The sequence below is a fragment of the Oncorhynchus mykiss genome, chromosome 10, assembly GCF_057628025.1.
Source record: "Oncorhynchus mykiss isolate SJ-2025 chromosome 10, ASM5762802v1, whole genome shotgun sequence".
Taxonomy (NCBI): Eukaryota; Metazoa; Chordata; class Actinopteri; order Salmoniformes; family Salmonidae; genus Oncorhynchus; species Oncorhynchus mykiss.
In genome coordinates, this window is record NC_143031.1 from 48,537,225 (window position 1) to 48,555,537 (window position 18,313).

At 43.2% G+C, this 18,313-nt stretch overlaps 2 protein-coding genes across 3 annotated transcripts; one reads left to right on the forward strand and one right to left on the reverse strand.

Moving 5' to 3' along the window:
- The first annotated feature begins 1,275 nt into the window (after window positions 1-1,275).
- On the forward strand, window positions 1,276-5,291 carry LOC110534146 (zinc finger protein ZIC 3). The gene is made up of 3 exons (XM_021618851.3): window positions 1,276-2,683; window positions 2,901-3,064; window positions 3,763-5,291. Exons 1-3 carry the CDS (start codon window positions 1,723-1,725, stop codon window positions 3,955-3,957), a joined length of 1,320 nt encoding a protein of 439 aa, XP_021474526.3. The 5' UTR covers window positions 1,276-1,722; the 3' UTR covers window positions 3,958-5,291.
- A 1,531-nt stretch (window positions 5,292-6,822) lies between these two features.
- Window positions 6,823-13,226, reverse strand: LOC110534147 (opsin-3). 2 transcript variants are annotated; one of them, XM_021618852.3, is made up of 4 exons: window positions 12,445-13,219; window positions 11,285-11,613; window positions 7,865-8,098; window positions 6,823-7,732 (listed from the first exon to the last, which is right to left on the reverse strand). In XM_021618852.3, the coding sequence occupies exons 1-4, from the start codon at window positions 12,818-12,820 to the stop codon at window positions 7,499-7,501; spliced, it is 1,173 nt and encodes a 390-aa protein (XP_021474527.1). In that variant the 5' UTR covers window positions 12,821-13,219; the 3' UTR covers window positions 6,823-7,498. The 2 variants fall into 2 exon arrangements, with proteins under 2 accessions (XP_021474527.1, XP_090043079.1); XM_090186953.1 differs by lacking the exons at window positions 6,823-7,732; window positions 7,865-8,098 and adding an exon at window positions 10,581-10,811 and having other exon boundaries at window positions 12,445-13,226.
- Between the last annotated feature and the right edge of the window lie 5,087 nt (window positions 13,227-18,313).

Consider the following 18,313-nt stretch of genomic DNA (forward strand, 5'->3'; position numbering starts at 1 on the left):
ATCTTGTCTGTTTTCAATTGATTTTGTTTTGTGTTGTCAATGTGAACTGAAAATGAATGATGTCCTGTAATTTGTATTTTTTTTTAAAATCATTTAATGATCTTGTATGGCGTTGTGTGGGAGAGCGGTTTGCTGATGTCAACGTTGTGGACAGAGTGCCCCATGGTGGAGGTGGGGTGTTGGTACGGGCAGGCATAAGCTAGGGACAATGAACACAATTGCATTTTATGGATGGCAGTTTGAATGCACAGAGATACTGTGACGAGATCTTGAGGCCTTTTGTAGTGCCATTCATCCCCCGCCATCACCTCATGTTTCAGCATGATAGTGCACAGCCCCATGTCGCAAGGTAGCCTATGGCCCCTTGTCAATGTTGTGAACAGTGTCCCATGGTGGAGGTGGGGTTATGGTATGGGCAGGCATAAGCTACGGACAATGAACACAATTGCATTTTATGGATGGCAATTTGAATGCACAGAGATAGCGTGACGAGATCATGAGGCCCATTGTCGTGCTATTAATCCGCTGCCATCAGCTCATGTTCCAGCATGATAATGCACAGCCCCATGTCGCAAGGATCTGTACACAATTCCTGGAAGCCAGACATGTCAACCGCTGAGCATGTTTGGGATGTTCTGGATTGACGTGTACGAAAGTGTGATCCAAGTCCCGCCAATATCCAGCAACTACGCACAGACTTTTGAAGAGGAGTGGGACAACGTTCCACAATCAGCCTGATCAACTCTATGCGAAGGAGATGTGTCATTCTGCATGAGGCAAATGGTGGTCATACCAGATACTGACTGGTTTTCTGAATCAAGCCCTTACCTTTAAAAAAAAGTATCTGTGACCAACAAATGCATATATTTATTCCAAGTCATGTGAAAGCCATAGATTAGAGCCTAATTTATTTATTTTAATTGACTGGCTTCCTTATATGAACTGTAACTCAGTCAAATCGTTTTAATAGTTGCATGTTGCGTTTATATTTTGGTTCAGTGTTATCATTTTGCAACCGGCACGAATGTAATATTTATTTGGAGGCATTTTCGTGGGCATGGGCTTAAAGATCTGTCCGGTAACACGTGCGAGGTTACGGTGTAAATACCTCAGTGCGGGTTTGGTTGAATTACCCAATACTGAAATTCCAAACATTGCCGATCTAAAGCAGCAGCAGCATCATTGCAGGTAGTGGTGGTAATTAGGGTCAAGCGTATAGCAATGACGCAAAGCAGAGTCATGGAAGACATGGGAATAAAGGTACACTTTTTGATAGAGAATAAATAGGAGAGCTGGCCGGGTTTGATGTCACTACAGACGCTTATGGGACATGCAGGCTACCAATTTGCAATGAAGAAATAGCTTGTCAATGAATTCACTGTGCGAAAAATCACGTGCCAAGAGGTTATCTTGGATGTCATTGGTTACTGTATGGGTGCTGCCGTTGTCGTATTTTGGTGGAGTGATTGACTTGAATCGACCAAATACATTTAGGCTACTATAGCCTACGTAATCGAAAGTGTTAGGAGTTTGGCCCCCTCTCACTTTGTACCCTCTGAAAAGCTTGGTTTCAATGAATGTTGTGGGTTAGCCAACATTTAACAGATTGGAAGCATACATACGATTTTCGCGCAGTATGGCCATGTTGGAGACCATTTGGCTGTTATGAAGCTGTAAAAGGTTTCCGTATTGCTTTATTTCTTTTCCATCTTCTGTGCTTCAATGACCAAGCTAGTTGACGATGGTGCGCAATTCTCCGCGCTTGTTGTCGGGGGCGTTGGAATACCAAGACAACATGAACCGGGGGACAACGACGTTCGGTTAGGGATCAGCCCGTATGGAGAGACCTCTCACTTCGCAGCCTTCAATTTCATTGCCCCCGCACAGAAGTCCCAGTTAATTCCCCAAGTCTCCGGATACGCAGCTGCGCTAGGAAGCCACTGCGGAGGGCACATCGGTTCACATGGATACAGAGCTATCGATTCCAGGAATATTACGTTTACCTATCGCACTCCAGACATTGCCGATTCCGCAGCAAGAGATACTCGACACGGATTTTTAAGCCGCACCGCAACAGGAAGTGTGCGAATTCCCCCAAGGATCTCTGAAAACCGAGCGCACACTCTCTTTTCATCTATAGGTGAACAGAGCGCATTCCCAAATGGATACATGGCGAATAGCAGGGCGCATTTGGGTACACGGGGAGACATATTCGTGGGAGCAGATCCGCATCAACCTGTCTCGAGCCCGCACCCGCATTTCAGTGATACCCAGCTCCACTTTGATCACAATGTGGACATGGGCATGAGAGTGACAACACAGACTGGTCACGGTGCTTTCTTTCGATACATGCGACAGCACTCTAAGCAGGATGTCACTTGTAAATGGATAGATGCGAATCAGACGAATCAACTCCAAAAAACCTGCGGCAAGATGTTTTGCTGTATGTCCGAGCTGGTTACGCACGTCTCCATGGATCACGTCGGCGGTCCAGACCAGAGTCTGCATACTTGCTTTTGGGAGGATTGTCCGAGAGAAGGCAAATCTTTTAAAGCGAAGTATAAATTAGTCAACCACATTCGTGTACACACTGGAGAAAAGCCATTCAATTGCCCCTTTCATGGCTGTGGGAAAATGTTTGCCAGGTCGGAAAATTTGAAAATACATAAAAGGATTCATACGGGTAATGAGCCAGCCATACATGCTATAAAACCAACCGGCTTATAACACACAATATTTAATGTTTCATTTGAACTTGGTGGAAGTTACAATGCTATGGGTCCAACTTGGGCCAATTACCAGTCAATAGGCCTATCCAACTGCAATTTTGACCTACAACGCATTACAATTTCTGAACTCCACGTCTGTGTTAAAAATAGGCTACACATTTTCTTTGGCAGGTGAGAAGCCCTTCAAATGCGAATTCGAAGGCTGCGACAGGCGGTTCGCAAATAGCAGCGACAGAAAAAAACACATGCACGTTCATACCTCAGACAAGCCATACATCTGCAAGCTGTGCGACAAGGCCTACACTCATCCCAGCTCTCTGAGGAAACACTCGAAGGTAAGCCATTTTTTTCTGGAGAATGAATGCAAACGTACAGGTAACTGCCAAAATAAAGGAAACACCAACATAAAGTGTCAAAAGGGCGTTAGGCCATCAAGAGACAGAATAGTTTCAATTAACCTTGGCATAGAGTGTCTGGGGGTTGCGACACCATTCTTCCACGATAAATTTCATAATTTAGTGTTTAGTTGATGGTGGTGGAAAACGCTGTCTCAGGCACCGCTCCAGAATCTCCCATAAGTGTTCAATTGGGTTAAGATCTGGCGACTGAGACAGCCGTGGCATATGGTTTACATCGTTTTCATGCTCATTAAACCATTGTGACCGCTCCTGCCTTATGGATGGGAGCATTGCCATCCTATGAGGGCTATCTAAAGTAATGGCCTGCCCAGCATTTTTATACTTTATCTTAAGCATGATGGGACGTTAATTGCTTAATTAACTAAACTGCTTTCAATAGACGTTTTATCCCTCAGTCACTCAAGTGTTTCCATTATTTTGGCAGTTACCTGTAGGCCTATATGACCTAGAAATCACGTTTCTTCATTGTTATTTCAATGTTTTTTTAAACACACACAAAATATTACAAAAACAACGGAAGGACCACATAGGCATTTTTTGTTTCTCAATTGGATCAATAAAAAAAAATACAGTTTTACATGATCAAATGTACAATACATGTTCTCACTTCGTAGGTTCACAAATCTCAAACCTCCGAGAACTCCCCAACGGGAACGTCTGGATATGAGTCGTCCACGCCACCAGCTCCGTGTAGACCTACATCCTCAACCATCAAAGACTCGACAGAAACATCCATGCTGCTGGTCAAGCGTCATAAGTCAATATTTAAAGAGGATCTCTCAACCGATTTGGTTGAATGGTACGTTTGAAAGGGTTAACTGTCCAAGTGTAAACACTAAAACGTCAATAGAATTAGGAACACAGGCCTATCGGACTACGTTTGCCAAGTTTTCAACAAAGTTATAGAAAACACAGGGTATAGGCCTATGCATTGCCTTGGTGTTACGCTTTAAAGGCGCCATCATGAAATGTTGTAATTTTGGAGTAATTTCTATTTTCAAGGAAAAGGCCAAGGAAAAGTCTTATCCTTGGCCTACACATTGACTGTATAACAGAGGAAAATGTGAGCCACGCAAAGCCTTTAAATTAATAGACAGGCCTCTCTGTATAAGCCTATAGGCTACTGATAAATAAACAAATAAATGAATACATGAAAGAAAAATATACGAAATTAATAAGCAAAAGTCAAATAGGCCTATAGAAACCAAATGTATAAAAAGAAAGAAGGAAAGCAGATGACCGAGGAAATATATTAATAAATAGAGTTGAAGAACAGTATAGGCCTATTTGCATTGTTGATAGGCTAGCGCTAGCCTATTTGAGCTATTTTGTCAGAATCCGTTTTCAGACAGAAAACGATAGGTCTACTGTGGTCGACATTCCATGTCGCCTTTAGAAAAGAACAGCATACAAATGAATGGCTTTATTTCTCTATCTTAAAATATACCGTTTATAATATCATTTATTTCATTGTATTTTTGTTGGAACGTATTATAATGTTGGTGTATACATTTATGGATATAAATAAATCAAATACAAATTATATTTCTAAGAGGCATGCAACTTGGGTCAACTTTAGTAAGAAATATGTTTATGGGCATTTTATACGATGTTGAGTCTAATAACTTAGGTAAGATAAGATCCATTTGTATAGATGTTTAGGCGTTTATTTTTTTAGATTCTGGAGTCGTAACCTACCTTTTGCTAAATGACTCCCACATCCAGTGTTTGAGGACTATGCTAAAGTTAACAACCCATTACTGCCCACAAGACACAAAATAATCTGAAAGTATTCAGTTGAACGTCAAGGGAAAGGTTTTAAACAAGCAATTTAAATACATCTGGTACAGGACTAGTATGTTGTTCAGTTCGTCAAAACTAGCATCAGATTTAGACTAAAGTAGGCATCTGTTGTTTTCCCCGCTGGAATTCAAAAATTAAATGAAAGCTAAATGTAAACTACCATAGAACAAGGAAAACGTTTCATAAATATCAGGAAGAATATAATAATAAATTACATAAATCTGACCTTTAAAAACAAACAAAAAATGGTGTCCTTTATTTTATGGCTCGTTGATTTGTTGGAAAGGATTCCATCGGTGCAGTGTATCCCAAAATGGCCAATAAATTGGTACTACTTTAATTTTGCCTTCCCTGTTTATTTATCACGATGCTGTACATTGTGTAGATTCGTACACTAATCTGCTCTCAGTATAGCCTATTAGATATTGTCTGCTTAGAAAATTAAGAAATTGTGTTGAAATACCCAGATATCCTTTATCAGATTATTAGAATGAATGCAATTTTGACGATGAGCACGGGAGCAGAGAGAACCCATATTTAAATCAATGCACTGCACCTTTCATGTATTATCTATTCCAAGTGTTTATTTTCGTGTTGGCCTTGAACGGGCACACAACAGTTACTCACCTCCTCAACCTACCCTTCAGCTCTATTCGTCTAGATCTGCTGGCTTAGCTCGTACTACGTTCTAAGAGGATCAAGCCATATAAGCATTTTCCAACGGCCCTTTGTCACGCAAGTGTCTGTGTCATCATTGAGGGGGTCTAGTCGTGTTGATTTCTAAAGAATAGCCTGGCTGTGCCAATGTCAACAGACTTCCTTTCGGTTCTGCGGGACAACCTCACAAGTATAAAATGTGTACTCAGTAACATCACCGCAATTTCCAATTTCACAAGCGATTGAGTAGTCATGCTTGCCACATATTTGATTTCAATTTTTGGGGGGGATTTTTAAAATTCCCCCATATCTTCATCTTCCCTGTTCTCTTGCTTCCTCTTCACCATAATCATCCTCATTGCCCTCCACGACACTGTTCTGAGGAGACTCCTGTCATAGGAGAGGAGCAGTCAGCCATGGTGGTGGTGGTGGTGAAGGTTGTGGTGACAGACTCGAGCCTGCAGTAATTGCGCCCCTGCTGAGGTGCTGGCCTGTCTTGGATCAGGGCCCAGCAGGAGGGGGGCCCCTGACCCTGCAACCATGGAAACAGCCAGGGGGGGTAGGAGGAGGTGAGGGGCCTAACCAGTCACAGACTAAGACCTCCTACTGGCTCATCTCTCATACTCACTCAACTGAACAAAAATGAATCTTCCACCTCTTTGGAAAACTTGGGAGAGGAGAAACTGATGAATAAATATGAAATTCCATCTACAGTTGAGGCGGACGAGGAGGGAAGGGAAGTTAAAGAGAGCTAGCATTCACAAAACCGTTTATAGTCAACTATTAGTTGGTTATCTGAAGACCGATGAGAAAGAGAAAAATTCACTATTTGTAAAACATTATAGGTCCTCATCATTCATTCCAAAATGTCGCTCCGCTTTTCTGATTCCAAAGTATTTTTCCCCGTCTCTGTGTGTGCGTGCATGCATTTGTGTCTACTTCCCTTCATTACTTTTCAACTGTCTCTCCTCTCATTGCCAGACCAAGCCTCCAGGCTAGTAAGGTACACATCTACCCCTGACCACCTGCTGGGCTCAGAGCACTGGCCCAATCAATGACTCTGCTCGTGGCATTCCATTTTGAGGTGTGGTTCATTGAAGTGATAAAAGCCCATTGGGACTCATAGTGCCATCTAGTGGTGAAAAGGAGATGCAGCGGGCAGCCTTTCAGCAGTGTGACGGTCCAAATAACACTGAATCTTCCTTTACACATGATCTTTGTAAAACATCTTTATTAAACAGGTCACCACATCAATGATAACTCAATGTCAAAGTGTAACAATGTTCATAGATGAAGAAAAGGTTAGGAGCCCCTTATAATGTGACAACCATCTTGTAAAAGAATGGTGATTCTCAACATGAATAGTGGGAGCGTTGAATGTTACTGTGTTTGAACATGCGTACACAACAAGGCATCCGGGTTCTAGTTACATGTGAGAGAGAGAACCCGTGATGAACAATGGCTTGCCATCTCATAATCTACATTGGAAACACTGCCATCAAGTTCTGCAGCCACATCAACTCACCGACCGACTTGGTACAAAGACTATATACAGGAGATCTTACTAAGACGGATGAATGTTTTTTATCTCTACAGACTCCAGCAAAGGTCAATGTTACTGCAGGCTGCCACCTTGTGGCCGAACAGCACACACTCAACCGCAGGGTGAAGGAAAAGGTTGCTGCGATATAAATGACAGAGCATTTACACATCCAGGTGACAAATTACACCATCTAACGAAAAGAGAGATACTTAATGTATCTCCAGTTTGCAGCCGAATAGATAACTTCCTCTATCATATCATATGTTGCAGTGTGGGGCACCATGTGTTTAGGCTCTTATGAGCAGGGGAGTGGGCTTTTTCTCCACGGCCCAAAATACCTCTGTTCCTCAAGGGGTGTAGTGCACAACCAGGACCAGGTCACGTTTCTCTCTCTGCTGGCCACGTGTCTGAGTCTTCGAGGAGGTCCCACTGCCGTCCAGAGGCTCGCGTGTACCAGGCTCCTCTGGGGCTGGAGAGTTGCCATTAGGGCCAACCACTCGGCTGCTCGGCAGGGTGTGGAGGGTGTGGCTGCCTGCTGCCTCTGACCCACAGCTCATGAAGGCCAGGAAGCACCTGTAGAACTGGCACACATGACATCATCAATGCGTCCACTGTGTAATAACGGAGTACTGACGTTAAAGGTTTTTCCCCACTTCCATATCAGATCGCTAAGAAGTAGAAAAATGGCCAGTGTCCCGTTGATAAGCCGTTACCTGGTTATTTAAAAGCCCATATATGACAGGGTTGAGAAAGGTGCTACTTTTGGCAAGGATGGAGGGGACAATGCTTGTGGTGGGGCTGACCAGGCCAACCTGGCCGAAGGTGGCCAGCAGAGCCACCACCCCGTAGGGCATCCAGCACAGCAGGTAGCAGGACACCATGGAGACAACCATCACCAACACATGGGTCTCCCGCCGCTGTGCAGACGACTGGTTGATTTTGGCTACCTGAGGAGAGAACACATTTTTTTTCAAGTTACTTACAAAACCCTGTACCAAAGCCTCACTACCATCGGGTCATTAACATTCTCAGTGGTCAGGTTTAGGTCACAGTGACAGCACTGTGAAGGCTACCTCGTGATTTCAGTATGTCAGGGAATGAACGCATAAAACACGCTTATTTCATGTTTACGCAGGGAAATCATATAACCATTACACAGGCAGTCATAGGGTGTGAGCTCTAACCTAAAAAAAAAACAAGCATAGAAGCTAGAGGTCATGGTTAATAATGGCTAACGGGTGGTGGCCAAATCTCCATGGAATAGTCTCGAGTCCTGAAAATCTAATGGTTAAATGCTAGAAAACAACACCGATTCTGAGATGCGCATCAGTCCCCGTTGTGCAGTAAAACTATACGATCATTGATTTACTCCTTGAAGTCTATACATATTCTGTTTGCCCACTTAAGAAACGATGATGTCATGACCTCCAATGTTTTCCTGCACAAGTATTCCCATGAAATCCATTAATCATTTAATATTCTGCATTTAACAGATAGTTCTCCCTGTAGGGTAAACTATAGGTAATGATGAGAATAGTGGGGTGGAGATAACTTCTTGTTGATGGATGTGGAATAATATTACCCCCCCGTCAATTACAATTTAGCAACGCAGATGTAGACTACCTAGTAACCAAATGTTGTCGCATTTTTCATCAAATAAGAAAACGTGTCTGAGACAGAGAAATCTGGCTAAAAGATATCTCAACTTGTTTACATGAATGAAAAGTAATCTCTCATCTTAATAATCGAACCACAACAAATATACGGCACACTGGAGTGGAACAAGCCTTGACACCTGACAAAGGAACTCAAACACAATGGGGGGGGGGGGGGGGGAGGGGGGTAAATCAACAACCTCGTGTCAATTTCTGCTGTCATTCCAACTTGTCAGCCACCTACAGCGCAGTCATTATTGAGTCCTACGGATTTGCTGAGAAAGTCAAGCTGTACTGAAGACTGCCGAATGCATAAAACCACAGTAGGTCTACATTGTATAAGCGTAGCAAAACTGGTGCTCAAAATCATACCCAAGCGGCATGCATTTGTGGCCCAACGCCAAGAAAACGTGTTCCTAAATGGCCAGAGGGAATATCGATCTGAATGAAAGGAGAGTGAACAAAGACTTATACGTTTATGTTAGGATATAGGACAGGCAATATGGGTAGGTACTCCTCCGAGCGTTTGGTTTCAGAACGTCCTCTACGGCAGTCAGTCTTCTACAAAACACTTCTGATGTTGTCTTGTCCTTGGTCCCTCTGTGTGACATGGGTATAAAAACAAGGAAGCCAGCGGTACCACAGGTTGTCGTCATTAGTGACCAATGATAGACACCTTCAATCTGGATTAAAAATAATCCCCGGGATGATTCATTCATGAGACCTATACGAGCTCTGGCCACCAAGACGGACGACTTTCAGACAGGTTGCATCAGCAGCTATCTCAATCAAACTCAGCTCTCCCCGTCTCCCGTTCCAACCTTCCGCCACAAGGCGAAGAACACCACCTCAAAGGGCACTGTGTTGTGGATGAGCCACATTTGAGTTAAGGCTGACAGCCTGTTGTAAACCTGACCCCTCTAAGCATATTCCCCCCCCCCCCCCCTGGAGGAAAGACAGACGGTGCCATTGCCACAACCGCTGTTACTCATCTTCTATATATTCTTTCACAAAAAAAATGTGTGAGAGTCAAGCATCCTTTATGTTTTCATTTGTTTATGTCCCAAATGTCTCACTATTGCACTAGTGGAAAGGTGGACTAGTAAGCCAGCCTCGCTTTCAGAGTGAGGACTGCAAGCTGGCAGAAATGAGCCTTAATGATGTTGGCCACTAGAATTTCACAGCTGTCCCAACATGATAAATTGTTTCAGTGGACTGAACCTGTGGTTCAAGGATTTCTTGCTAATATATTTAACTAAGGTCTGCTATATAAACATTGAGACATTTCCACTTCCTGCTTTTTCAATTATTTTCTCTGTCTTTAACATTTCACCATAACATGTGGAATCTATTCATTCTGCTGTGATCACACAGTCCTGAAGATCACACAGTCCGAAAGATCACACAGTCCTAAAGATCACACAGTCCTAAAGATCACACAGTCCTAAAGATCACAGCCCTAAATCACACAGCCATAAAGATCACACCGTCATAAAGATCACACCGTCATAAAGATCACACCGTCCTAAAGATCACACCGTCCTAAAGATCACACTGTCCTAAAGATCGCACACTCCTAAAGATCACACTGCCATAAAGATCACAGTCATACAGATAACACCACCCTAAAGATCACGCAGCAATAAAGATCACACGTTCCTAAAGATCACACCGCCCTAAAGATCACACAGCCCTAAAGACCACACATCCATAAAGATCACACATCCATAAAGATCACACAGCCATAAAGGCTACATAGTCTAGTTTATTTATTTATTTATTAACAAAACACATTAGGAGGTGTGCAAAAATTCCCTTCAGTGACACATCAGAGACATGATAGGAAAGAGAGTGTAAGTCTTGCAATTCAAGGACCGTTTAAAAAAAATGTATTTGCGCTGCCTCGATCTTAATCCGTTTTTTACACGTCAGGCAGCAAGCTGAAGCGCTCTGAGGAGTCTTTGGGGAGCGGTCTGGGACAGGGCCGTGGCAGATTGATGGCTCTCTGGAGAGGGAGATGAAATATGCTTTTTGAGAGACAGATGCTGCCATCAGAGAGAGGTGAAGATGTTTACTCAGGGCAAAGCTATTTGAAGACTCCTTCAGCACATCAACGACGTTGTGTGCGGGACAAGCAGTCGAAGAGACATAATCAACCTTGACACGATTATCATTGTGTCCATTGTCATGGGGCGGCAGGGTAGCCTAGCCTAGCCTAGGGTAGCGTTGGACTAGTAACCGAAAGGTTGCAAGTTCAAATCCCCGAGCTGGCAAGGTACATATCTGTCGTTCTGCCCCTGAACAGGCAGTTAGCCCACTGTTCCTAGGCCGTCATTGAAAATCAGAATTTCTTCTTAACTGACTTGCCTAGTTAAATAAAGGTAAAATAAATCTTTGCAAGCATGCCCACCACCATCATCCAAATTCTCACCGTGATCAATATAATCCGTACAGCGTGAACCAACGACACTGACTCACCCCACGGATGGCAAAGAGGATCTTCCCATAGCAGAACATCATGAGCAGCAGGGGAAGCAGGAGGCAGAAGATGAAGAGGCAGGTGACATAGGAGATGTTCCCAGAAGAGCGCTGGTGCCACTGCACTGAGCACGTGGTGCCTGGCCCCTCTGGACCGTAGCTGCTCCAGCCAAAGAAAGGTGGCACCGTCCACACCAAGGAGTAGAGCCAGGCGCCCGCGATAGCCAGCCAGGCCTTCTTGTAGTCAGACGGGTCAGCCTTTGTGTAACACAATATGGTGGAGTAGCGCTCGTAGGAGAGGATTGCCAGGGATACTAGAGAAACGATGCCTGCACAGAGAAATGGATGGAGGTAGAGTTGTAGCTGTGGTGAGCATAACGATACATTCTTGCTGTGGACTTCATCAAACGCCAAGGTTATGCAATACACTGTCCAGAATGTCTACATGGAGTACATTACCAATCGGCCATTGCAATGCATGTGGCACACACATTCACATGCTTGAGCATAGAGGAAGTAAATGTTTTCACATTGCAATCCTTAACTCATACCCTTGCACTCTAAAACCTGTAATATAAATTACACTCTTGTCTCCAGATGTCAGCATTTTAAGTCCTAAGCAAGCCCAGGTTACTCCACTTGGTGTATGAAAGGCATGCAGAGCATGCACAAGAGCACAATGTTGATCATTTCCGCTGTGGCAAAAAATCCAGTCAGCTAAATATGATCTAGGTATGATTCTAATGGTTAGTAGACGCCTTAACCAAGGTGACAGTTTGTATATTGTTGAGCTATGGACAAAATACAGAGTAAATTTAGGCCTACATAACAAAATAATACAAACATGTATCAAGAAAGACTGGTTTGACTCGGGAACATTTGACTCAAAATACAGTATGTCTCTTTACCAGTCAGACTAGGCTGTAGCGTGTCTCGAAGATCAAAACTGTTCGTAGCTTATTTACTGTTATGTTAATTCATCATCCATCACATTCAAGACTACATGTAGCACCTCTCACACAGGGCAGAGAGCATGGCGTGAGGGGACCTGTTGAAACATGCGATGACGTACTTTTCTCCCTCGGATTCCAGTCTCTCTGAAACGTTACCAGTATGAATAGGATAGGATAGGAAGCTTATAGATCATCAAGTCAACTCACCAAAAAGCGAGTTGGCGAAACCGTACCATTTGCACCCGTGGGCTCCAATGAGCCATCTGCCATAGAGGCTCGCGGCAAAACTAAAGGGAGTTCCGAAGATACACACCAGCATGTCGCTCACACTGATGTTGAGCAGGATGAGATTGATGGGCGTCCTCAGCACCTGAAACCGCGCAAAGACGAGAAGGACGAATAAATTGCTGAGGAATCCTAACAGGAAAATGACACCGAGAAACACGGCTACCACTGTGTGCCCTGTCCTGCCGAGGTCGGACTGTCTGGACGTGAGAGTGTCGCGGACACTGTCTTTCGGGCTGAGGTTCGTCCCGGAGCTGTCATCGGTGCTAAAATTTAAGTTGCCGCTCTCAACCACCATGGTAGCACTTGCTGAGTTGGTGGCGCTGGACGAGTAATTTCAAGGTGCCGGGGGAGAGTTGTTCTGGATCTCCCACTCACACCTTGTCATTGCAAACATGGGCAATAAATATCAGTCGCCTGCAGATTTCAGTTTCTCCTGCTCTCGCTTGCAGCTCTACAGATGTAGGCTCTTAATTTGATCACTCTTTTGTTGCTGAGAATGTTCCAGCACAGAAGGAAATGCAAAATGATAGGTATATTCCAGGTTTAAAAAGGCTTCGAAATATTGTAATATTCAATTTAAAATGTCAGACTTGTTTTGCCCTAACGAAAAATGTAACCAGTACAACAAATATCCATTCGGCCTGATTATAATACTCATAATAAACATTTCTTGTTGCTTTAGGTTTATTTGACTGTTGTAGCAAACTGGCTCAAATTAAAATCACACATCTGTAGCTATACACTTCCAAAAGAGTACGAGGCTATCTATCGCCAACTCTTTATTTATCTCATTGGCAGCTGTCTTCGTTTTAATTGAATACCATGCTACGCAAAGAACAGGGCATTACTCTAAAATACACTGAACCACAATATAAACACAACATGCAACACTTTCAAAGATGTTACTGAGTTACAGTTCATATAAGGAAATCAGTCAATTTAAATGAATTCATTAGGTCCTAATCTATGGATTTCACATGACTGGGAATACAGATGTGCATCTGCTGGTCACAGATACCTTCAAATAAAGGTAGGGGCGTGGATCAAAAAAACAGTCAGTATCTGGTGTGACCACCATTTGCCTCATGCAGGGCGACACATCTCCTTCGTAAAGATTGTGGCCTGTGGTATGTTGTCCCACTTCTCTTCAATAGCAGTGCGAAGTTGCTGGATATTGGTGGGAACCGGAACACGCTGTCGCACATGACGATCCAGAGCAAACCAAACATGCTCAATGGGTGACATGTCTGGTGAGTATGAAGGCATTGGAAGAACTGAGACATTTTCAGCTTCCAGGAATTGTGTACAGTTCCTTCAGAAATGGGGCCGTGCATGATCATACTGAAACACGAGGTGACGGATGTGGATGAACGGCACGACAATGGACCTCAGGATCTCGTCACGGTCTCTTTGTGCATTCAAATTGCCTTCCATAAAATGCAATTGTGTCCGTAGATTATGCATTCCCATACCATAACCCCACCACCACCATGGGGCACGCTGTTCACAACGTTGACATCAGCAAACCGCTCATTCTGTATGCCGTCTGCCCGGTACAGTTGAAACCAGGATTCATCCGTGAAGAGCACACTTCACCAGGGTCCCAGTGGCCATCGAAGGTGAGCATTTGCAACGCCGAACTGAAGTCAGGTCAAGAGCCTGGTGAGGATGACGAGCACGCAGATGTGCTTCCCTGAGATGGTTTCTTACAGTTTGTGTAGAAATTATTCGGTTGTGCGAACCCACAGTTTCATCAGCTGTCCGGGTGGCTGGTCTCAGCCGATCCTGCAGGTGAAGAAGCCAGATGTGGAGGTCCTGGGCTGGCGTGGTTACAGGTGGTCTGTGGTTGTGAGACCGGTTGAATGTGCTGCCAAATTCTCTAAAACAACGTTGGAGGCAGCTTATGGTAGAGACATTAACATTAAATTCTCTGGCAACAGCTCTGGTGGACATTCCTGCAGTCAACATGCTAATTGCATGCTCCCTCGAAACTTGAGACATCTGTGGCATTGTGTTGTGTGCACTTTTATTGTCTCCAGCACAAGGTGCACCTGTGTAATGATCATGCTGTTTAATCAGCTTCCTGATATGCTACCCCTGTCAGGTGGATGGATAATCTTTGAGAAGGAGAAATGCTCACTAACAGGGATGTAAACACATTGTATTTCAGCTCATGAAACATGGGGCAAGCACTTTACATGTTGCGTTTATATTTTTGTTCAGTGTAGTTGTATTAACCAACAAGGGTAGGCTACGGTTAATAGACTAATGTGATTAGACGAACACCCAAAATTGTTTCTATTCCATGAAGAAAGCATGCTATTGCACTAATGCACAGAGAGTGTATTTTTACCACGAGCCGTGAGTCATGACAGAATACAAGGTGTTCTGTTGAGTGGCTAATTCCCTAATTAGTCACAAACTGCACACTTGGATATATCATACTTTTCACAGTCAGATAATGTTACACCTATGTTCCTGTAAATATAAAAATAGCTGCATGCAAGAAGATCTTTGGCCCAAGGCTTTTATTTGAATGGAGCTTTTCTTCCTGTGGTTGAAGAAAGAGGCATCTTCTGTCTGAAGTGCCATGATACTATCCCATCTCATGAGGCATCTCACTTTCCCCATACAGAGACACACTGCTTATCTATTGATCATGTGAATCCTGATGCCAGCGCGTCCCCCATCAAAACAGAAAGCAAGACAATACACTTGAAATAGTCTGACTTTCTCTTCTGGCTGTCAAGTAGAACTGCATTTCAGTGTAAACAATACTATTGTACCTCTAGCTTTGAGTATGTTGGTCATCGAAAGAGTACAAAAAAAAACGAACATTTATTTCGAGAACCTGAGAATGTGCAATGAGGCTGCTCAAAAGCTTTTCAGATTGTTATCCGAGAGAAAGAACTTCTCTGAGCCATAACGCTCACAAGCTTCCAGGGGTCAGGATGTAATCCTTTGAGGGAGATACACCCTTAATCTCATCAGTCTCAGCAGTCTATTAGACCAGGTGTCACATCAGTGCAGCTTCTTGATCCCCTCTCTGCTTTGCTCGTCCACAGTGGTAATGAATTGTAAATCCTCAACATCGTCTCAAAAAGTAATCACTTATCCCGGAATAATACAGCAGATCAGTTGATGTAGGAGGTGGGGGCTAAGGCAAGAGGAATGAGGAGTAAATATCAGGGATCTGTAGACTTGTAAAGGCCGAGTGCAGTCAAAAATGTGATTCTCCCGTGTTTTATATATATTTCCACGCGACGAGGCTGGAACAATACTCTAGAATTGTGAAAATTATGACATTGCCATTTCAGTGTAAGAGCTGTTTGAAAAGACTGCCTGAAATGTTTTCCTGTTTTGGTGGGACAGAGTTTGGCCTGCCTGGTTGACATTATTAGTTAATAGACCAATAAGAAAGAGTTCTAAACTTCTGTTCCAAAAATAACTCATTTTTTTGTTTTCCCCTCCCCACTCAGACCACTCCCAGACAGTCCTAAGCAAAATTCTAGCTTGTGAAACTGCTCTTTGCTAAGGAGCTATTTTTTGTTTCTTATTTACCAATTTAATTTAAAACAATCACAGTAAGGTACTTAATTGTTACCCAGAAATGATTTTATATTCAGATAAAAATGGCTTCATTGGACCTTGGGGGCCCCTTCATTGGCCCATAGGGGCCCCTCAGTTTTTTTTATTTAACTTTGTTTGTCACGCCCTGATCTGTTTCACCTGTCCTTGTGATTGTCTCCACCCCCTTCAGGTGTTGCTTATTTTCCCCAGTGTATTTATCCCTGTGTTTCCTGTCTCTCTGTGCCAGTTCGTCTTGTATGTTTCCAAGTCAACCAGCGGTTTTCCCGATCTCCTGCTTTTTGCATTCTCCTTTTTCTAGTCGTCCTGGTTTTGACCCGTGCCTGTTTCTGGACTCTGTACCCGCCTGCCTGACCATTCTGCCTGCCTTGACCACGAGCCCGTCTGCCACTCTGTACCTCCTGGACTCTGATCTAGTTTTGACTTTTTGCCTGTCCACGACCATTCTCTTGCCTTCCCCTATTGGATTATTAAACATCTTAAACTCCAACCATCTGCCTCCTGTGTCTGCATCTAGGTCTCGCCTTGTGCCTTGATTGTAATACTACTAGCCCCTTAGCAATTTTATGAAGTTGGCGCTAGCTAGCCCAGAAAAGTTCCCAATCTTACAACCTCATAAATAGCTACCAAGAAGCTAGCTACTTAAAGGGTTGGTCCTTATGCGTGGGGGAAATTGAGAAAAAACATCTAATAGAATGTAATTTAAACAGGCTTTCCAAACATGGGTCTGTTGTAGACCTACTTCCTCTCCGCTTACCTGTAACAAAAAAAAGCAAGGACTTGTGTGGGACTTTTATTTTGACATGAGGAAAGCAGAGAGGAACTGACCCCGCTGAGGAACTGCGAAATAATGAAATTCTGGAGTCCTATTTTGGTATAGCAACAACAGTCTACTTGCCAATCCCAAATTCATGACAATCTGGTTTAGGTTGCACATAAAAATGTTGAATTATGCATTCCTGCTGATTTGCTAGGTGTAAGATTTTATGAGATCATTTTTTTCCTATTGTGTGATGCCTTGGCAAAACTTTGAGTCGGATTTATTGGCTGGTGCCATCAAAACCTTTCAGCAGGTTAGTCTGGAGCCCTGACCTACTATACTAATGTTGTAGTATACTGTAGAATACTACTGTATATTACACACCTCAATCATGTGTACAGTAGGTAGTGGGTCGGCAGGGTAGTCTAGTGGTTAGAGCGTTGGACTAGTAACCGAAAGGTTGCAAGTTCAAATCGCTGAGAAGGTACAAATCTGTCGTTCTGCCCCTGAACAGGCAGTTAACCCACAAAATAAGAATTTGTTCTTAACTGACTTTCCTAGTTAAATAAAGGTATATATATATAAAAGAAAGTAGTACTTACTGGATATGCCAGATTTTTAATTTGCATATACCCATATCCCAATATGTTCCATCCATGAGTGAGAAACCTATAGACCATATATTGTGTTCCCAGCCATTTAAAACATGTATACTTACTTGCAGTGACCTATTATAAAAACAACACCCCAAAACATCTTAAACAGGAATACCGATACATCCCAAACTACTTACCTGCGATCCAAACCGCCATGTGCCCAGTGTGTTGCTGCTCTGGGGAAGACCTGTGTATAATCCCCTCAACCAACTCCTCACAATCAAAGCACCAGGTCCTCCCAGCAACCTGAAGAGCAAGTTCCCCCCAACAATGTTTTTTCTTCTTCTTCTATTAAATACATTAAATCCCAAACCACTTCCTATTCCCAACCCTACACCCTAAAACTAAACCCTTACCCGAAATCGGGTCTGTATCCCCTACCCAACCCCTCCCTATTTAATATATATATTTTTTTTTAATCTAGTGGGGCAAAAAAGTATTTAGTCAGCCACCAATTGTGCAAGTTCTCCCACTTAAAAATATTTTTACAATTTTGTTTCTGGTGTCCTTTGACAGCTCTTTGGTCTTGGCCATAGTGGAGTTTGGAGTGTGACTGTTTGAGGTTGTGGACAGGTTTCTTTTATACTGATAACAAGTTCAAACAGGTGCCATTAATACAGGTAACGAGTGGAGGACAGAGGAGCCTCTTAAAGAAGAAGTTACAGGTCTGTGAGAGCCAGAAATCTTGCTTGTTTGTAGGTGACCAAACACTTATTTTCCACCATAATTTGCAAATAAATTCATTAAAATCCTACAATGTGATTTTCTGGATTTTATTTCTCAT